Below are 21,384 nucleotides of genomic sequence, written 5' to 3' on the forward strand. Positions count from 1 at the left end.
AGCCATAGTCTTGTTCTCTGAGTGGCAGAATTATAGAAAGATTTCCAGGATCCTTCCTATTTACTCACCAGAAATTCCTGAGGGATTTATGCTGCTGTTATGATGAAATTAGCTATGGGAATTTTCTTAAAATTCATACTAAGCTATTGCCCTCAGGGAGCAGGCAGGATAGAAACATAGAAAGTGGTAACAGCCCTTATATACATTAGAGCTGGCTCTTTGACCCCAGTGGAATGCTCCTTCCTGCAAAGTCCACATGTCCATGCCAGCTTTACACTTTCCTCTCCAGAACACAAACCTCACACTTTCAGCTTCCCAAAACACCAAAGCATATGTTCTTCAAAATTCTCCTGATGCAAAGTGTTTTCAATACTTCAAATGTAGTAACCCCCATCCTTGAACTGTAAGCAGTGCTTGTCCAATAGATGCTAGCCCTCACACCTGTATCTTTAACTCTCTTCTTATCTCCTAAAGTCTTCTACATCTTCAGTACTTCCTCAGTATTGTGATCCTCACTTTTAACTACCCAGACTGATATCCTGTTCCCCCAGAGCCCACACTCAGTATTAGGCATGCCTATCATGTTCCCATGTGATGCTGACTAAAATATAAAGAATATAAGGAGTGAGCATTCTTTCAGTTATCATATTATGCCTTTTAGCTTTGAAAAGACAATGTGGTATAGTTGCTATGGTTTGCATGTTTCCACCAAAACTCATGTTAAAATTTAATCACCATTGTAACAGTGTTGAGAGGTCAGGTCTTTTTTTCTTTTCTTTCTTTCTTTTTTTTTTTTTTTTTTTTTTGAGACAGAGTCTCACTCTGTCGCCAGGCTGGAGTGCAGTGGTACTATCTCGGCTCACTGCAACCTCTGGAGAGGTCGGATCTTTAAGATGTAATTAGGTCATGAGAACTCCACTATCATGAACAGATTACTGCTGTTATCATGGGAGTGGTTTGGTTATCAAGAGACTGGGTTTGTTATAAAAGTGAGTTCGCCGGATTTCCTCTCTGACTCATGTACTCACTGCTGCCCTCCACCATCAGATGATCCTCACCAGATGCCTGCACAATATTCTTGGATTTGCCTGCCTCCAGAAGTGTAATAAATAATTTTCTCTCTGTTTTTTCTTTTTTTAGAGACAGGGTTGCACTCTGTCACCCAGGCTGGAGTGCCATGGCATGATTATAGCTCACTATAGCCTCAAACTCCCAGGCTCAAGCAATCCTTTGGTCTCAGCCTCCCAAGTTGCTGAGACTACAGAAGCAGGCCACCATGCCCAGCTATTTTTTTTTTTTTAATTTTTTGTAGAGACAGGGTCTTACTGTGTTGCCCAGGCTGGTCTTGAACACCTAGTCTCAAGCGATTTTCTCGCCTCAGCCTCCCAAATTGCTGGGATTACAGGTGTGAGTCACAGCACCTGGCCAACAAATTTTTTTCCTTTATAAATTACCAAGTCTATAGTATTCTGTGAAAGTAGCAGAAAACGAATTAATACAAGGGTCAGTAAAGTACTGCATTAAATTACTTGCTAGGAGAATAAGTACAATGCTGGCTCTAGCACTAGTTTTCTTTATAAATTATCTTTGTAAGTGTAAAAGCACTAAAATATAAATACAAGATACCACAGTTGATATTTCTGAATTGAGAATCAATGGCAAAGAGTTCCAGAGTGGGTGTGAATATAATTCAGTGGTCTTCCCTTGTTAAATCAGTTGAAGATAGTTAAAGGTACCTACTCTGAATTGGAGGCAAGATGTGGATTAATTCAAAATAACAACTAATAAAAGCTTTTCCACTTATCTTTGAAAAGCATTATTTTAGGAAGGCAAATCCTCTGGAGAATTTTTTTAATTCATAAAATGATTCCCAAAGTCACAAATAATTATTTTATTTTCTGAATTACTGTGACTAATTGAAATTTGACTTTACTGTGTAAATTGCTTGATAATTAATTTACTATATAATGTTAAAAATTGAGGTCCTGTGACTCATGTGTTATAATTTTCTTTTCTACTTGATTCTGAAAGATTTTTTATGATTTTCCAAGTAGCAAATTCAATTTTCCTTTTGAGACTTAGATTTTTCTTTAGCAAAATGAAATAATTACTGAATAATCAATTAACTTTTTTACTTCAACTGATTTAATTTGAATTTGCATTTTGTTAGTCCCTCAAATTGTAGTGTAGCATTTTCTTAGATGACGGTAAGTGGATGGTAATGGAAAGAATAGGTTTGATTTTAGACACACTTCAATCACAACTTCTCGCCAGCCCTGTAATCTTGGGCAAGTGTCATGACTGACTCCTGAGAGCCTCAGATTATCATCTGTAAAATGGGGTCAATAATGCCTATCTTGCAAGATTATTATGAAGAATTAAATGGAGACATATGTAAAATCATTAGCATGGTGTTTGGCTCACTGTAGACACTTAGTAAACAGTAGTTATTTTAATATCAATAACCTTCGTAGACTTCAGCAATCCCCCCAAAATTATTAAAAGTGTATTCTAGATAAGGAGAAAAGATTGCACATTTCATATGAGTAAAAGATCCCCCTCAATTAGGCAAAGGTTGATATATGTTGGATACAGGTTCACACTCCCTCATATGGAATTCTGAAAACCAAAATTTTTTTCTAAAGACCTAAAGTTTTTCAGAACTTATTTGACAGCAAAATATGACCTAACCTCATTTATTAGTTAACTCCTGATGTGAACTAACATGAGGTCTTTATTTTACTTTGTGTAAATTTTCCTATGTTTCAACATAAAATTAACTAATTTTGATTATGGAGTCCTGCCCTCTCTCTTCTGGGGTGCTACATATATACAGTATATGCTCTCTATTACAACCCTAAAACCTAAAAAATTATGAATTTTGAAACACAGCTGACCTAAGGGTTTCTGATAAGATACTGTGAACTAGGACTTGCTTTCTGGGTCTGCTACACTCAGGATTTGTAAAAGGATAAAGATGAATGGAATGAAACAGTCTCACAAGTTTTTCAATTGTTTAGAATCCCAACAGAAGGCCAAAGAAGTTTGCCACGTGTACTTTATGAAGCTCCGCTCTGGCCTTACGATAAAAAAGGAGGCCTGTTACTTTAGGAGAGAAACCACCAAAAGGCCTTCACTGAAAACAGGTAAGGGGAACTGTACATTCTCTGGCAATAGTGATGGGGATCTATTTGCCTTTGCTTACCACATCTAAATATGCAATTATTTTTCCTCACTCCAAGGTTCCTTTTAGAAAATATTAAGGATGACAAACTGGTTTTTAGCTATTTTAAAAAGGGCAAAGAATTTTCAATAGCATGAGAGAAATGATTATGTTATAATGTTAAGTGAAAATTAAAGATACACAACTATGTGTAAATATGTTTACAATATTTTTAAGTGAATTTTTTTAATTTAAAGGAAGTAGGTTTAAGTGTTAATAGTGCTTACCTTTTGGGTGTTGAGATTGTGGGTGACTAGTTTTCTTCCTCCTGATCTCTAATGAATGTGCTTCTACTGGGGTATAAGTGTGCCAGGAGCTATCAATCCCTTTGGTCCACGGAGTGGCCAAAGCCCTGGAGTCAAGCACTACTCTCAGCAAGAAACCTTCACTGGGAATTCTCAAAGGGGTGTTTGTGCAGAGTGGGGATTGATGGTCCATCCCTAATCCCATCTGGTCTGCAGGTAGAAAGTACAAAGGACATCTGGTACTCGCTGCCTGTCAACAGCAGTCTACTGTGGAGTGCTTTGCCTTTGGTATATCAGGGGTCCCGAAATATACTAGAGCACTTCATGATTCAAGTATCACAGGTATGACTGGTTACAGGAGTGATGTGGGAGTGAGGAGGGAGGTGTGACACAGGACCGTGGAAAGTGCTACTCCAGGTAGCAGTCCCAAGTCTGTGTCTTTAATGTGTACCAGAAACTTCTGCCCATTTGCAGCTGATGTACTCATCTAATAGTATCCAAAGTGGCACAAGGTAGCTGTTCTAATAATGCACAGGCATTCTTTAGTTAGCACACCATCATTATTTTGAAATACTTGCTATGGATTGGAATCCCATGGTCATTAGTTTTGGTGAAAATATGTTATATTTTGGGGAAAAAACACATTTCCCCCCCAAATTTCAACATTTTGACCATTAAAGAAAAAAGCTATTGTATTTTTAAACGTAATTCTAACACTTTATACACTTTAAGTAGTAGTTACAATGGTTTTAAATTTTATCACATCCTTGTACAAGGTTCCAAGTTGATGATGACTATCAGGAAGTGAAGAGATCATCATTAAAAAAAAAAAAAAAAACTTGGCCAGGCGTGGTGGCTTATACCTGTAATCCCAGCACTTTGGGAAGCTGAGAGGTTGACGGATCACCTGAGGTTAGGAGTTCAACACCAGCCTGGCCAACATGGCGAAACCCTGTCTTTACTAAAACTAGAAAAATTAGTCAGTTGTGGTGGTGTGCACCCATAATCCCAGCTACTTGTGAGGCTGAGGCACAAGAATCGCTTGAACCCTGACAGAGGTTGCAGTGAGCCGAGATCATGCCAGGGCACTCTCGTCTGGGCAACAAGAGCAGCTGTCTCAGAAAAAAAAAAAAAAAACTTTTCCTGGAATTGCAGTTGCCATTTCAAGCATTATTCCTGCTATAAATGTCCTAAATTCCCACTGAAGTTTAGAAACACTGAAGTTTCTCATTCAGTATTTCTAAATCATTTACTTTAGAAGTTCATGTACAAATTCAGTATTTAACATTCTCCTTAATATTTTGTATACTATTTTTTTCCAGGCCCCATATAGGTAGTCCCTAAATCTGCTCCAGTTTACCACAGCAGCCTATAAAAATATTATCATTTTCTATGTGTATTTTGACACTTTTTAAAAGTTAAGAGCACTGCACTAAGTGTCCCCGTGATTTAGCCAGAGGAGAGAACAGAGCTCATACCCACATTCTCCAGGACTGCCAGAAACTTCTGGGTAACTCCATACTTTATAGATGAACATTTATTTATCCATGTCTATCAAAATACAGTTCCTTCTTTACCACAGTCCCCAGACCATGTGGTGTCATGAAGTGAAGTTTTCCTCAAGCAGTGTCTGTTGGTTTCCATTTTCTTTTTCCCCACCAAACTCTCCCATAAGCACACTCACATGGCCTCCCAGGGCCTTTGTGCAGGACACTAGCACCTTTAATCCCATTCAAGGGTTACATCTCAGCCTTTGAGCTATGTAAAACTTATGCCAAAGGCTTTCATCTAGCCAACGGTGACATATAAAATGCAACTCAAATTGCAAAAATGTTTTTTGAGAGAGCATTTTTTAAAAAGGTTGCCAAAAGAATTGTACCTGACAAGTTTTTGAATTCTTAACAACAGGAATTTCACCTATTACAGAATCTCTTGCTTCTCTAAGCACATACAATGATCAATCCATTACTTTTGCTTTGGAGGATGAAAGTTATGAGATATATGTTGAAGACTTGAAAAAAGATAAAAAGAAAGGTAGATTATTTTCTTTTTCTATAATGATGTAATAATGACTAATAAAAGTAAAATGTTTTAATAAAACCAAATCTACCAAACTTTAAACAATAGATTAACTTAGACATGGCAAACAAGTCATGCTGTATGCTAACTCTAATGCATTGGCAGTGGATGCCTGAATCCACTTCTATGTTAAGATGGATTCAGAAGTTTTGTCAGGTTCATCAGAGAAGAATGCTGACATTGAAATGTAGTATCTGTTGTGAAAGATGGAAAGAGGGACCACAGGTATTTGCTATCTTTAAATTATCCAGCAGATCTTTCTAGCCTTATTAGTATCACCAAAGTACAACCTCTTTGTCAATGCTATGAAAAATATTTTAAATATTTTAATAACAACTATATTGGAAAATTTGTCAGAGCATATTCATGCATTTTTGAGACCTTTCTCAAAACCACAAAAGTTTTGCTTTTATTGATATATAATAAAACGGGAGGATATTTTCTGATGTTATATATGTGTTGGAACTGAAAACTTAAGAAAATTGTGTCTCACCAGAGGGATTTTCTGTATTCTCTTTCAGATAAGGTGTTACTGAGTTACTATGAGTCTCAACACCCCTCAAGTGAATCAGGTAATTTGGAGGGCTGGGTAGCTATAATGCTTGAATTCTTAAGTATGGGGTAAAGATAAATAAAATCCTTTTTGCCCCATAGGAAAAAAGATAGTCTCAAAAGGTTATCTCCAACCCAAGCTCATGGTAAAACCTTAGATTCTCAGAGGATGCATTCTCATCCATTTTACAGCTTAATCGTTAGGATAAAGTTTTGGCTATACTTAATAGAGATCCAAAACAAGAGTGGCTTATGCTAGATAAAACTTTCTGTCTTAGCCAGGGCTGGAATGGCTCAACAAGTTGTCCAGGGAACCCATCTCCTTCCATCTTGTGGTTCTGCCAACATCTACGTGGTTCAAGAGTACTTGGGAGCATGACAATGCCCGGTCAACAGGACAGAGAAAAACAGATGCATGCATTCTATTTCCCTTTAAGGGTACAACCTAGAAGTTGCATATAACACTTCCTCTCATCTCACATTGGTCAGAACTCAGTTGTATTACTACACTTAGCCATAAGAAGGCAAGCTGGGGAATGTTGTATTACCATCCCAAAAGAGGAATGAATATTGGGGGACACTATGAGTGGCTTTACATGCAGACAGGAAATCTGATGCCCAGAGAAGTACCCATTAGGGTCACAACTCTCCAGTTAAAAAAGCATATAAGAAAACTAATTTCTCTCCGGTTTATAAGCACCCTCTACTTATCAGTCCCTCTTGAATTTGAGTACAAATACTTCTAAGTTACCTGTTAGTGAATGAAGTAATTATTTTAATGTAATGTCTTAGAGTCTTTTCCTGGGTGCTGAATTCATTTAAATAAAGATGAGTTACAGTTCTTAACTTTATCATTTATACTTTCTTAATTGTAAGGTGATGGTGTTGATGGTAAGATGTTAATGGTAACCCTGAGTCCTACAAAAGACTTCTGGTTGCAAGCCAACAACAAGGAGCACTCTGTGGAGGTAAAAAAAAAAAGAAAAAACTTATACATATATATATGATTACATAACTGTCATGCATGACGCCACCAACTTGTGTAGATTTGGGTGTTGGGGTATTTTGCAGAAGGATTTCTTTTGTGCTATTGTATATAAAGCACAATCACTTACTACAAATGACTTTCTTCTAGAGTAAGGAAGGCAGGAAAGTGGCATGTATGACTTTGCTACTGAAAGTCTGCTCTCTGCCAGCAGCACAGCATCACCTGAGAGCTTGTTAGAGATACAAGATTCCAAGCCTCCCAGAAATAAATCGGAATCAGCATATTTTAACAAATCTCCAGGAAATTCATATGTGCCTTAAAGTTTGAGAAGCACTGTTATATAGAATGATCTCAAATCCTTGCTATTTGGCTTTAGGAACTACTATGTTCCTCTAGGAAACATTTCTTTGTATAATATCGTTTTCTTAAACAAATATGAAAAAATAATTTTCCATTCTGAGCCTGCTTAAGGGAGGGTCATAAGTGTTTCCATGTGCCAAGATTTATAAATAATCTAACATCTACATTCTGAACATAGGATTCATTGCATATTCTTCTTTAGTTAATAAATGGTATTATTATATTGGTCATGATGTGTAATTATAACTATTTTGACAAACAAGTCAAAGGTAGAGGCATGGAAGAAAACAGAAGAGCATAATATAGAAGATAAATTATATAAATACACAAAATTATAAAGCTAACTAACACAGCCATGTAAGGCCTTATTAACATAAACAGTGGATAGTAACCAGTATCTTCCTAATAAAATATTCCTAAACATATATAATCCAGTGTTTGGAATGTATAACTACTCAATAATAGAGCTACTTAGACTGAGCTCTATTATATAGCAAGCACTGTGCTAAATGTTTTACAAATATTATTTTATTTAATACTCACAGTAACTCTACAATGGAGTTGTTGTATTGGTCAACTGTTGCTATGCAACAAACCATCCCAAAACTCAGTGCCCCAAAATAATAATCATTTATATTTATTCATATTCTGTAGGTATTTTGAGGATTGACTGATCTAGAAAACTAGTTAGACTAAAAAAATGAGGCTTGAGAGATAAAGCAACATGCCCAAGGTCTCAGAGATAGTACATGTCAAAAGAAGGGCACAAATCCAGAACTGCTGCATCCAGATCCAATCACCCCAATCCATACTGCCTCTCTAACTATATTGACTATCAGTGAATCAAATCAAATCCACCCTCCATCCCTCTGGCCCTGTACTCACTTCTCCTCATCTCCCCTCTGCTACTCACTAAGCAAGTGTGTTAGAAATATCAAGTCATACATAAGTATTCCCCTTTAGTTTCCAATACAGGCAGGTAACGTTGACTCTGAACTTCCCATTCACATATGGATTGCTTTCTCTCTTGTTTCCTCAGCTCCATAAGTGTGAAAAACCACTGCCAGATCAGGCCTTCTTTGTCCTTCATAATAAGCCCTTCAACTGTGTTTCATTTGAATGCAAGACTGATCCTGGAGTGTTTATAGGTGTAAAGGATAATCATCTTGCTCTGATTAAAGTAGACTCTTCTGAGAATTTGTATAGTGAGAATATCTTGTTTAAGCTCTCTGAAATTTAGTTGATGGAAACTTGTGGGTCTTGGGTTGAGCACCCAAATGCTACCACTGGAAAAGGAATGAAAGATAAAGAAAGAGACGGTGACATCTAAGGGAAATGAAGAGCGCTTAGCATGCTGTGGAATGTTTTCCTTATTATACATAAAAATATTTTTTCTAATGTTTCAGTTCTTTTTTTATTTCCCTCTGTATAACTGCATATTCAATGCAAATATCAGTATATTAAATAGGGTATTGGTAAAGAAACTGTCAACATTCTAAAGAGATACAGTCTGACCTTCACTTTTCTCTAGTTTCAGTCCAGAAAGAACTTCACATTTAGAGCTAAGGCCACTGAGGAGAGACAGAGCCATAGCTTGTCTCTCTGTATTCAAGGATCCATTTTAAAGAGCTACTTGGAGAAATAATTTTCCCCCGTTCCAAACAATAGGCTCAAACACTAGAGCTGCTAGTAAAAACAAGAGCAGATGCTTCACAGAGTTATCATTTTTTCAACTGGAATAAAACACCAGGTTTGTTTGTAGATGTCTTAGGCACCACTCAGAGCAGCTGTCCCTTACTGTCAGGGGATACGGAACTTCAAAGGCCCACATGGCAAGCCAGGTAACATAAATGTGTGAAAAAGTAAAGATAATTGAAAAATTAAGACAAATAAATTCAGTACTTATAAAGTGAATAACTTCATTTCTAATTGTTTAATTTTTAAAATTCTGGTTTTTATATATTGAGTTTACTTTAAGCAAGGCATTCTTACATCAGGAAGTGAAGTAAATTTTAGTTCAGACATAAAATTTCATTTATTGGGAATATGTAACATGCTAAAACTTTTTTTTTTTTTTTAAGTACTAAGCCACAACATGTTTTAGAGCATTCGGGTACCATATAATCCAACTACCATGGTAAGGCCAGAAGTCCTCTAACCTACCAGAGCCTAGATGAGATACCGAATTAACATTAACATTTCAGTAACTGACTGTCCCTCATGTTCGTGGCCTACCATCCCTTCTGACCCTGGCTTCCACGGACCTATGTCTTTTGATATACTCGCAGTCACACTGGGTGAAGTTGCTTTTAATCCTTGCTTCCCATGTGCTCAAGTCTTTTTGTTGTCCAGATTCCTGAAAACCCTGCTTACTGCGGAATATTCATTTGACATCTGTCTCTTTTCATTTCTTTTAACTACCATGTCCTTGATATATCTTTTGCACCCCCTGAATTTCATTTCTATATCACCTGACCTCTGGATGCCAACACCTTTATTCTGCTTTTTCTATTGTAGAATTTTAGATAAACCTATTAATGGCAATATTTTTTGCTAAACATCTTTGTTTTTTACTGTCACTAGGGCAATACAATTTATACTCAACGATATAACTTTTTTTAACTACTAAAGGAATAGTTTTAAAAGTCTTAGCAATTTCTTTTGCAATTTTTCTTAGACTTAATACTTATGATAAATGACTAACATAGTAACAGAATATGAAATATGACCTTTTCTGAAAGTATGTACTTTTAAATTTCTACTTTATTGAAACCTATTAGATGTAAGTGCTGGTAGAATATAAGATAAAAAAGGCTGAGAATTACTATACCAGGGTATTACAATTGTAAAACAATATATCTTTGTTTCATTGTTTTGTCAATAATTGTTACCAAGAGATAAAAATAAAAGCAGAATGTATATCATCCCTTCTGAAAAACACTAATTATTGACGTGTGCATCTGTACGATAAACTTAAAATGATTATTAAATAACCAAATGTATCTACTACATTGTTTATATTATTGAATAAAATATATTTTCCAAGAGTATGTGAGACTATAATGATTTTATCATACGATGACTTAATATTCTGAAATTCTTAAGTGAAAGTAAGCATATTCCAACCTACCAATGTTGGTATCCGGAGTAGGTCATTACCTGATAATTTTGGTGATTCAAAACTAAGTAACATTTTCAAGAGAAGAGATTGTGTCTTTTTCACCTGTGTACTGTCAGTGCCCATACTGGTGGGTGACACAAAGGTGTTCAGTGACTTTTACTCAGGATCAAACAGCCAACAGGTCCTGCACCAGAACCTTGATCTTATTATTCTGACTCCTTATGTAGATAACTTTCAACTCAGCACACTTATTTTCTGTGTTTAATTTTCCTTTTTTTAAGAAAAAAATTCCACCATCATTATAGTCAGTACAATTTGATTAAAATATTCAAATGTGGGGTGGCATTTTTGTCACTTACCTGTATGTGTTTTGATGGTCCAAATACACATTACTGGAAATAATTTGTTCATTTAATTGTATCAGAAAGGATAATTGTGTCAAAACTTACTTTTTCCTCATTTTATTTGTGTTCTTTAGGTTTTTATGTATTTACTGAATATCTTGAAATATTGTCAAGAAAATTTTATCTGAATGAGTAAAATGACTTAGAATTGGGAAATAATAGGTAAGAGTTGAGATTTAGGTGGAATTTGGAAAGAAAATTGCCAATCTAATTAGAAAACAGCAGCTTAATTTAAGACTAAAACAATTTATTCATAATCCCCACTTTGCAGAACAAAATAAGCCAAAAAATAATTTCAATCTTTGTGCCTCATGCTGAAAAATTTCATGATGGATAGAAATCTTCAGCTGCAATCCCATTGCTGGGTATATACCCAGAAGAATAGGAATATAAATCATTCTACCATGAAAATACATGTACACAAATGTTCATTGCAGCACTATTCACAATAGCAAAGACACAGAATTAACCTAAATGTCCATCAGTGATGGACTGGATAAAGAAAGTGGTACATATACACACTAGAATACTATGCAGTCATAAAGAAGAACAAGATCATGTCTTTTGTGGGAATATGGATGGAGCTGGAGGTCATTATGAACTTATAAAGACAAGCAGACTGGGGTCTACTTGAGGGTGGAGGGTGGGAGGAGGGAGATGAACAGAAAAAATAACTATTGGGTACTGGGCTTAATCCCTGGGTGATGAAATAATCTGCACAACAAACTCCCATGACATGACTTTACCTATGTAACAAATCTTCACAAGTACCCTCAAACCTGTAACAAAAATTTTTTAAAAATTAAGTAATTTAAAAAAAAAGAAATCTTCAGATGTGGTACTCCAGTGGGAGTTGGAGCAGTAGGCTTGTCCCAAAACTCCTTCTCCCTTCAAGTATAAGCCTATACAGCCCTGAAATCTCATCTTCCAGCAGTTATACATCAAATAGGCGCCATATGTACTAGACTTTGCTAGGCACCATGACAGCACAAAAGAAACCTAAGCCATGCTCCTTGTTCACATAGAAATTAAAACATATAAAATATGTAGTATTATTACTCTTTTTAAACAGAGTCTCACTCTGTCACCCAGGCTGGAGTACAGTGCCATGATCTCAGCTCACTGCAACCTCCGCCTCCCGGGTTCAAGCGATTCTCCTGCCTCAGCTTCCCGAGTAGCTGGAACTACAGGTGCCCACCACCAAGCCCAGCTAATTTTTGTATTTTTTAAGTAGAGACAGGGCTTCACCATATTGGCCAGGCTGGTCTTGAACTCCTGATCTTGGGATCCACTTGCCTTGGCCTCCCAAAGTGCTGGGATTACAGGCGTGAGCCACCGTGCCTGGCCCCCTAAAACATGTACCATATGTATTATAACTCCAATTCTGCAGTACAGTTGTGCAAAAGTGAGAAAGATCAGTGTGGGTTTGTCATCAGGGAAAGAAATATAACTGAATTGTCTATCCCCATACCCTAAAACCCACCCTGATCTATTATATCCATTCTCAAGGTCTTGTTAAGCAGGTTCCTCATGCAGGTCTTAGGTAAAAGGGGTAAATTCAGTTGTTTTAACCCCTTTAGTGGTCAGGATTTGGTATGGGGACTTAGGAATCTGAGGAAATACATCAAGAGATGAAAGTGAATGCAAGTTGGTAAAGAGAAAATCGATGAATTATTTCCTGCTGAAGTGCCAAGATGACTATGATGGTTAATATTAGGTGTCAACTTCACTGGATTGAGGGATGCCTACATGGCTGGTAAAGTATTGTTTCCGGGTGTGCCTGTGAAGGTGCTGCCAAAGGAGACTGACATTTTTGTTTGTTTGTTTATTTTTGAGACAGGGTCTCACTCTGTCACCTAGGCTGGAGTACAGTAGAGCAATCTCAGCTCACTGCAACCTCAGCCTCCCAGGCTCAAGCAATCCTCCTACCTCAGCCTCCTGGGTAGCTGGGACTACAGGCGTGTGCCATCACATCCACCTAATATTTGTATCTTTTTGTAGAGCCATGGTTTCACTATGTTGTCCAGGCTGGTCTCAAACTCCTGGGCTCAAGCAATTCGCCTGCCTCAGCCTTCCAAAATGCTGGGATTACAGGCTGAGCCACAGCATCCTGCCAAGATTGACTTTTGAGTCAGTGGACTGAAAAAGGAAGAACCACCCTCAATGTCGGTAGGCACCATTCAATCAGTCACCAGCACAACTAGAACAAACCAGGTGGAAGAAGGGTGATAAACTTGCTTACTTAGTCTTCTCATTCTCTCTTCCCTTGCCAGGTACTTGCTTCCTCTCCTCCTATCCTTGGACATCAGACTCTAGGTTCTTCAGTTTTTGGACTCTGAGATTTGCACTAGTGGCCTCCTAGGGGCTCTTGGGCCTTCGGCCTCAGACTGAGGGCCACACTTTCAGCCTCCTTGGATTTGAGACTTTCGGTCTTGGACTAAACCACTCTACCAGCTTCTCTTTTTCCCCCAACTTGTAGAGGGCCTATTTTGGGACTTTACCTTGTAATTGTGTGAGCCAATTATCCTTAATAAACTCAGATAGATAGATAGATAGATAGATAGATAGATAGATAGATAGATAGATAGATAGATAGATAGATAGATATAGAGTGTATATATACATTGTGTGTATGTGTGTGTGTATATGTCCACATATATATATATATATATCTCCTACTGGTTCTGTCCCTTTGGAGAACCCTAATACAAAGATGAAACACTCATCCAAGCTTAATTACAGTCCCTAGCACAGAGGATGCTCCCACAAAGAGATTATGTGAATCAGTGTCCAGTGGATTAAGAACAGGGTTGGTTTGCTGCTTATAGGCTGTGCAACTTTGGCAAGGTAAGTAACCTCTCTCAATATCTATTTCTCCTCTGTAAATAGGGAGCACCAAATATTGTAATTGTCTACCTAATATCCACAACCACCACCCTTACTGCTTTACCAATAGACCCTCATTTTTTTTTTTTATCAGATAACAGTGCACATAACTAAAAATACACTCTTTCCCAGATTCCTATGCAGCTAGATGGGGTAACCATTTGGCATAGTTCTGGACAATAAAATATAAGCAGGATAATGGTTTAAGAAAAACTTCTTTTAAAAAGACATATTTGACTGGCATGCCCTTTTTCAGTCTTTTACTCCTTCTTCTCTTCCTGCCTGAGCCATAGATAGGATGCTAAATGCAGAGCAGCCAACTTCTGACCACAAGGTGATGAGCATGAGGACAAAGGCCTCCACATTAGAAGAAGTGGCAGGAGGGGCTGGACCAGGCTCACGCCTATAATCCCAGCACTTTGGGAGGCCAAGGCAGGCAGATCACTTGAGGTCAGGAGTTCGAGACCAGCCTGGCCAACACGGAGAAACCCCATCTCTACTAAAAATACAAAACTTAGCTGGGTGTGGTGGTGCACTCCTGTAATCCCGGCTACTCAGGAGGCTGAGGCAGGAGAATCGATTCAACCTGGGAGGCAGAGGATGCAGTGAGCTGAGATAATGCCACTGCACTCCAGCCTGGGTGACAAAGCAAGAGTATATCTCAAAAAAATTAGGGAAAAAAAAAAAGGCAAGAGGGAAAGATAAAGGAATCCTGGTGTAGTAGATGATATTGGTGCTCTGCCCAAATTCCCTTGAATTTCTTTATATTGGATTATTTGATACCATTACCATATGTGCCACACACCCATACCACCACCATCTTCCATGTTCTTTCAATATCCAGCACTTGCAGCTCTTACAAGGATTGCCTTTGTTGTAGTGATGCTGCTTTGCCCCCTTGCACAGAGAGATGAAAATGTCTACGAGTGTGCATCACTCCCACCAGCCTCACAAGGTTTTTGAAAGCCCAGCTTCCCAATTCTTGGGTGGAATACCTCTGTCTTAAATTTCACTCAAAAATTATCCTATGGGGCTCATGCTAAATCTGCCCTGTGCTGCACTTTAGCATGAGATCACATTCTTAGATTCCTGTTCATTCCTGCCCTGTCTTGCCCTGTCCTGCCCTGACTGCCTTATCAATATTTCTCGGGAATACTTCCTTAGTAAGTCACATTATCATAATCCTTAACTCAGGATCTGCTCCTGGGGAACCTAATGTAAGATACCAGGTCACCGGTGACATTGGAGAGCTGCCACATCAATCTTCTAGTACTAACTGCAAACTTTATGTTGAGAGAGAAAAATAAACCCATGTGTGCTTAAACTAGTGTTGGGCTTTCTGATGAATATGCCTTAAAGCAAAATTTACCCATAGAAGACATGATGTTAACACCTGCTCCTTAGGCCACTGATAAGAATTTCCTGGAACACAGCAAGCACTCAGTGAAAGTTAGCTTAGAAAAACAAACCAACCTGACTGATAAGGATAACGACTTTTCTTAGGTACAATTAGAACACAGAAAGACAATCAAATGACTCCACAACTTTAAGAGAACTTATTTTCTGAGAGATAAAGTAGGAGGCAGAAATTAGAAGATGAAATCTGCCAGGTATTAATCTACAAAACAAATCTAAGAAACAAATAGGTATTTATTTATACTTCTCAACCTACAAATAGGTTACATAAATTCTGTCATATATGTCTTAGCTCATTCAGGCCACGATAACAAAACTGAGTAGCTTAAAAACAACAGCAACTTATTTCTCACAGTTCTGGAGGCTGGGAAAACCAAGATCAAGGCACTGGCAGATTCATTGTCTCATGAGGGCCTTTTCCCTGGACAGTGTCTTTTGGTTATAACCTCACACGGCCAGAGTGAGGCCACCTAACTCTCTGGGGTCTCCTTTATAAGGCACAAATCCTACTCATGAGGGCTCCACCTTCATGACCTAATAACTTCCCAAAAGTCTCACCTCCCAATACCATCACCTCGTGGGTTAGGATTTCAACACATGGGGGGACACAACCATTCAGACCATAACAATATGCATCGAATATTACATTATAAATATAAGAAAATTTAATAGTAAAAATGAAAGACTGATAGTCCTTCAAAAGATCATTGGACAAAAGTGCAGATGTTCCAAGATACAGGAATTGGATAACTAAAAATTTATATAATAATTTATTAATATTAAATAGGTCAGAAAAAAATAGAGAAATCAAAAGCTGTATATTGAAGAAAAATCAATAAAATTGGTAAACCTTTGTCCAGACCGATCAGGAAAAAAAAAAGAAAGAGGACACAAATTACCATTATCAATAATAACAGAGTTGACATGAGTAGAGATTCTAAAGATATTAAAAAGAATAAGATGGAAGTATTATAGACATCACTACATCAATAAATTTGACAACCCTAATGAAAACAGACAAATTCCTTGAGAGGCACAGACTACCAAGATTCACTCAAGAAGAAGCAAGAAACATTAATAGCCCTCTATCTATTAAGGAAATTAAATGTAAAGTTCAAAGTCTCATAAGAAAACTTCACCCTTCATTAGTGAATTCTTCCAAACATTTAAGGAAGAAATAATATGAAATCTACACAAACTCTTTCAGGAAAACTGAAGAGGAGGAAGTTTTATTGAATTTTTCTATGAGGCAAAATACACTGATATCAAAAACAAACAATACAAGAAAACTACAGACCAATGTTTTTCATCAACATAGACACAAGAATTCTACAGAATTCCACAAAAATTTTTAGCAGCCAGGCATGGTAGCTCACACCTATTATCCCAGAACTTCGGGAGGCTGAGGCAGGAGTATCGCTTGAGAAAATGACACTGTCAGAAACAGAAGTGAGGAGGTGGAAAACAAATAAGTACGAAGGAAGATAATGAGTTTGTTGGGACAGGTTGAGGGTGAACTGACAATGGGATTATTAAATGGAAATACAGTTGGAAATATAATTGGTACATTCGAAAATCTTGAAGCACAGTTGGTAATCAAAACATTAGTTATCTTCCACCATCCCTTTATTCAACTCCTCCCTCTTACAGTTTTCCATTCATTCTTAAGTAGTAGACAGTCCTGTTGTCATATTAAGTTGCAAATACAGCCTCAATTCAATAATTAGAATGTCCAGGTCCATGAACAGACAAACCTCTGAACTCAATTTAGCCTCCCAAAGCCTCTGCTGGTTCACTTTGCTCTATGTGGCCCCTGATGGCATGTGGGGGTGCTCTTTCCCCACCCTGTGTGTACATGTGACTAATAAACCACTGCCAATCTCATCTGACCGGTGCTGGCTGTTGTGTGTTCAGCCATCTCAAGGTCCTCCCTTCCCTTAACTAAGAGAGTGGATAGGAAGTGTTCAGAACAGCTGGAAGCCTGCTGCCGGTTGAGGAAGGAGTAATTAACAGACATCAAGGACTCTTAGACCCCAACCCTCTTCATTCCTCACTCCACATTGCCTTCCACACTCCCCTGCCCAAGATCATCAGCTCCCAGGGTTTTAGCTGCCCTTTTATTTACTGATAACTCTCCAGACCAGATATCTTTCCTGAGTTGCAAGTCAATGGTGCTTCCAATTGCCTATGGGACAGCATCATTTAGATATGATGCATGGTCACTGATCACCTGGACTTTAGGTTACTTCTTTGCATGATCTTCTCTCTCATAGCACGACCTTTTGGGTCTATAATATCTGAGACCCAAAAGGATTTGTTTTATCCTGAATTCTGACACCTGGAGTTGCCTGCCTGCCTGTAAGCTTGCTCTTTGTCAATCTTTGGACTTTCCTAGTCCTCCCTTCTTGCCTAGGCTGAGGCCCTAAGCTGCTGCTCATTGTTCAATCCTGACATTGAGCCTAATATTTGCAAAGGCTGGAGTCCAAAGAGATGTCAGTATTGTACAACGTCAAACTTATCTAAGACAAAAATATTCAGGTTCTGCTTAAGTTACATGACATGATCAAAGCTTCCCTAACACACTGAACCTAAAGAGAAATGTGGCATTTTTATGGATTCAACTGCCAATCACATTTGAGCAGGACCATTCCAGAAACCACAGAACTAATCAATAAATCAGCCATGGATTGTGGGTTACTTTTGTGCTGGGCCTCCATATTGGTAGAAGCATGATGGACAACAAAGAGTATGAACTTTGGTACTAGAGAGATCCTGGTTCTAATTTCAATTTCTTCCAGCTATGGGACTTCATTCCACTCCGAACCTCAGTCTCTTTGCCTATAAAATGGGGCTAATATTTCACTTAAACAGAGATCTTGAGAAGATGGGATAAGGACATGGCCGTAAGCACTTACCACAAAGCCTAGCGTATATTAGGTCAACCAATGTTAATCCTATTTCTCCTCCTCTGCATTCATTTATAATTTAAAACCCACCAGCCTTTTCCTTTCCCCTCAAAAGAGGCCTACTTATCAAAGAGTCACACTTAAGGAAAACAAACAAAAATGGCTAAGTTTCCTGTTCCTTAGGCTCAGAGGAACTGGCCAGATGTTCCCTTAGGTCAGAACGTTGCAGCTGTATGAGTCCTCAAACAGAGTATTTTTTAAGTTAAACACAGCCAAGAGAGCTAAGTATGTTTCTATTTGTTGGTGTTGATAATATGATATTGTGCAATACTGGCCTTTGCTTCTGTGAAAAGAATTATTTTATTCTATGACATTAAACAAACAGTTTGGAATTTTGGAATGAGCCTTAGCTAGGACACTGCCAGTTTGGCCTAAACAGTGTCTACTCAGTGAGAAATCTTAAGTAATTATGGTAAAGCATTTTAAGGAGAACAGGATAAACTGATTTAGTAATTCAGTTTCATGCAACTACAACTTATTTAATAGAATTTTTCCTATTTTTCCCTGGAACTATCACTAAGACCCCATTGCTGGAAACAATAAAGTATCCAATATTTGAAATTCAGCTATTTGGGGCAGCAATCTCTCCTTTGACACATCCTTCCCCTTCTGTATAAAAGAGCACTAGGAGGTGACAGAAAAGTCATGTTACTTTTTTTTTTTTTTTTTTTTGAAGCAGGGTCTCGCTCTGTTGCCTAGGCTGGAGTGCAGAGAGGCAATCATGGCTCACTGCTGCCTCAACCTCCCACCTTATTAAATGATCCTTCTGCCTCAACCTCCTGAGTTGCTGTCACTACAGGTATGTGCCACCACGCCTGATTAATTTTTTTCTTATTTTTTGTAGAAATGAGGTCTCACTATGTTGCCCAGGCTAGTCTTGAACTTGTGGCCTCAAGTGATCCTCCCCACTTGCCCTCCCAAATTCCTGCGATTACAGGTGTAAGCCACTGCATCTGGCCAAAAAGTCATCTTTTTGAGGAACACCAAGTTTGTAAAGAGAAAAAAATTCCCTTCCCTTTATTTCTTGGAAACCAAAAGTGAACATTTCCCATAAAATCATAAAATATGGCTAAATTTGGGGAGCCAGCCAAAGGACACAAATATTTGATTACTTGGCTGGTGCCTGCTCTACTACAGGCCCTGCCCAAGTACTACTGAGCCAGGGAAGGCATGTTTAGGAAAGAATATGCAATGGTCACAATAACAGTTTGAGAAACTTTATAAGACTGTTCTTTCAGTATTTGACAGAATAATTATACTTAAAAAAAAAAATAATTAGGGAGAGAGAAGACTGACTATCAACTAAACACTATCAACTAAATTGACCTAGTAGGACATATACAGAAAATTCTACCTAACAATATCCATTATTTTCAAGGCACCTAGAACATTCACCAAGAAACACAAAACAACTAAAATCATATTAAGTATGTTCTCAGCCCAGGGGCGGTGGCTCACACCTGTAATCCCAGCACTTTGGGAGGCTGAAGTGGGTGGATCGCTTGAGGCCAGGAGTACAAGACCAACCTGGCCAACATGGCTAAACTCCAACTCTACTAAAATACAGAAAAAATAGCTGGGCACGGTGGTCCCCACGACTGTAGTCGTAGCTACTCGGGAGGCTGAGGCACAAGAATCTCTTGATCATGGGAGGCAGGGGTTGCAGTGAGCCGACATCATGCCACTGCACTCCAGCCTGGGCAACAGAGTAAGTTTCTGTCCAAAAAAAAAAAAATTATCTGACCACATTGGAATTAAATTAGAAGTCAATAAGAGAAAGATATTTGGAAAATCCCCAAGTATTTGGAAATCAAACAATACTTTTCCATAACTAATTTTCTAACAAAAATTAGTAAATATTTTATTTAAATGAAAATAAATATAATATGACAAAATGAGTGGGGCACAGCTACAGTAATGCTTAAAGGGAAATTTACAATATTAAATGCTTATTTTAGCAAAGTCTCAAGTCAATGCTATAAACCTCCACCTTAAAAACTAGCAAAAGAAAAGCAAATTAAGCCCAAAGCAAGAAAAGATATAATAAATGGGAGAAATCAGTGAAATAGAAAACAAACAAACAAACAAAAAATAAATAAACCCTGGTTCTTTGGATAGCTCAGAAAAACTGACAAACCTGCCACTAGACTGACCAACAACAACAAAAAGATGTAAATTATCAATATCAGGAATGAAAGAAGAGGCATCACCATCAATCCCATCGGATAATAATAGAATACTTTTTAAATATTTTTGTTAATGTACTTGAAAGCTTAGATGAAATGGACAAATTCCTTGAAATCATTACTACACTCACTGAAGAAGAAATAGATAACTTGAATAGCCATGTTTATGAAAGAAATTGAAATCATAGTTAAAACTTTGCCACAAAGTGAACTCCAGGCCTAAATCAGTTCACAGGTGAATTCTAGCCAACAATTAAGGAAGAAATTATACCAATTTTACACAAACTTTTCCAGAAAAATAGAAAGGAGGGAAACACCAACTCATTTTATGATGACAGCATTATCCCCAATAGCAAAACCAAATATGTTTCAAGAAACTAAAACAGAACAACCAATATCCTTCCTGAATATCAACTCAAAAATATTTAACAAAATATTGATAAATTGAAACCAGTAATATATAAAACATAATACATCATTAAATGTGATTTATTCCAGGTATGCAGGGTTGGTTCCACATCTGAAAATCAATCACAATCAAATTCATCATATCAACAAATTCAAAACCAAAATGGTATCTTAATAGATACAGAAAAAGATTTGCAAAATTCAATATCCATTTGGGATTAGAAACTATTAGCAAACTAGAGAGAAAAGGGAACTTCCTCAACATGATAAAAATCATCTACACAAAACATAAATTTAACCTCATCTTCAATTCTGAAAGGCTGAACACTTTCCTTCTATAGCAATCAGCAAGGACGTCTGTTCTCACCACGTCTACTTTAATATTGTACTGGAGATACTAACCAGCACAATCAGGCAAGAAGAAGAAATAAAAGACAATAGATCAGGAAAAAGCAAAACTATCTTTGTTTGCAGATGACATGATCCTATATATTGAAAATTCTAAAGAAGCAACGAAAAAAAGCGATTAGAACTTACAAGTAAATTTAGT

The 21,384-nt window shown here is 37.6% G+C and overlaps 1 protein-coding gene across 3 annotated transcripts in view; it reads left to right on the top strand.

Annotated features, from left to right (window-relative positions):
* Positions 1–10,500, top strand: part of IL33 (interleukin 33) — a 103,624-nt gene extending 93,124 nt beyond the window's left edge. For 2 of the 3 annotated variants that reach the window (XM_030920386.1, XM_030920385.1), the window contains exons 3-8: positions 3,021–3,146; positions 3,685–3,810; positions 5,377–5,502; positions 6,069–6,119; positions 6,976–7,067; positions 8,487–10,500. In XM_030920386.1, coding sequence (XP_030776246.1) covers positions 3,021–3,146; positions 3,685–3,810; positions 5,377–5,502; positions 6,069–6,119; positions 6,976–7,067; positions 8,487–8,687 — 722 coding nt within the window. In that variant the 3' untranslated portion in view covers positions 8,688–10,500. The remainder of the gene's footprint in view (positions 1–3,020; positions 3,147–3,684; positions 3,811–5,376; positions 5,503–6,068; positions 6,120–6,975; positions 7,068–8,486) is intronic. The other variant, XM_030920387.1, reaches the window with a different exon arrangement.
* Positions 10,501–21,384: the final 10,884 nt, after the last annotated feature.

Source organism: Rhinopithecus roxellana, chromosome 16 (assembly GCF_007565055.1).
Source record: "Rhinopithecus roxellana isolate Shanxi Qingling chromosome 16, ASM756505v1, whole genome shotgun sequence".
NCBI classification, from domain to species: Eukaryota; Metazoa; Chordata; class Mammalia; order Primates; family Cercopithecidae; genus Rhinopithecus; species Rhinopithecus roxellana.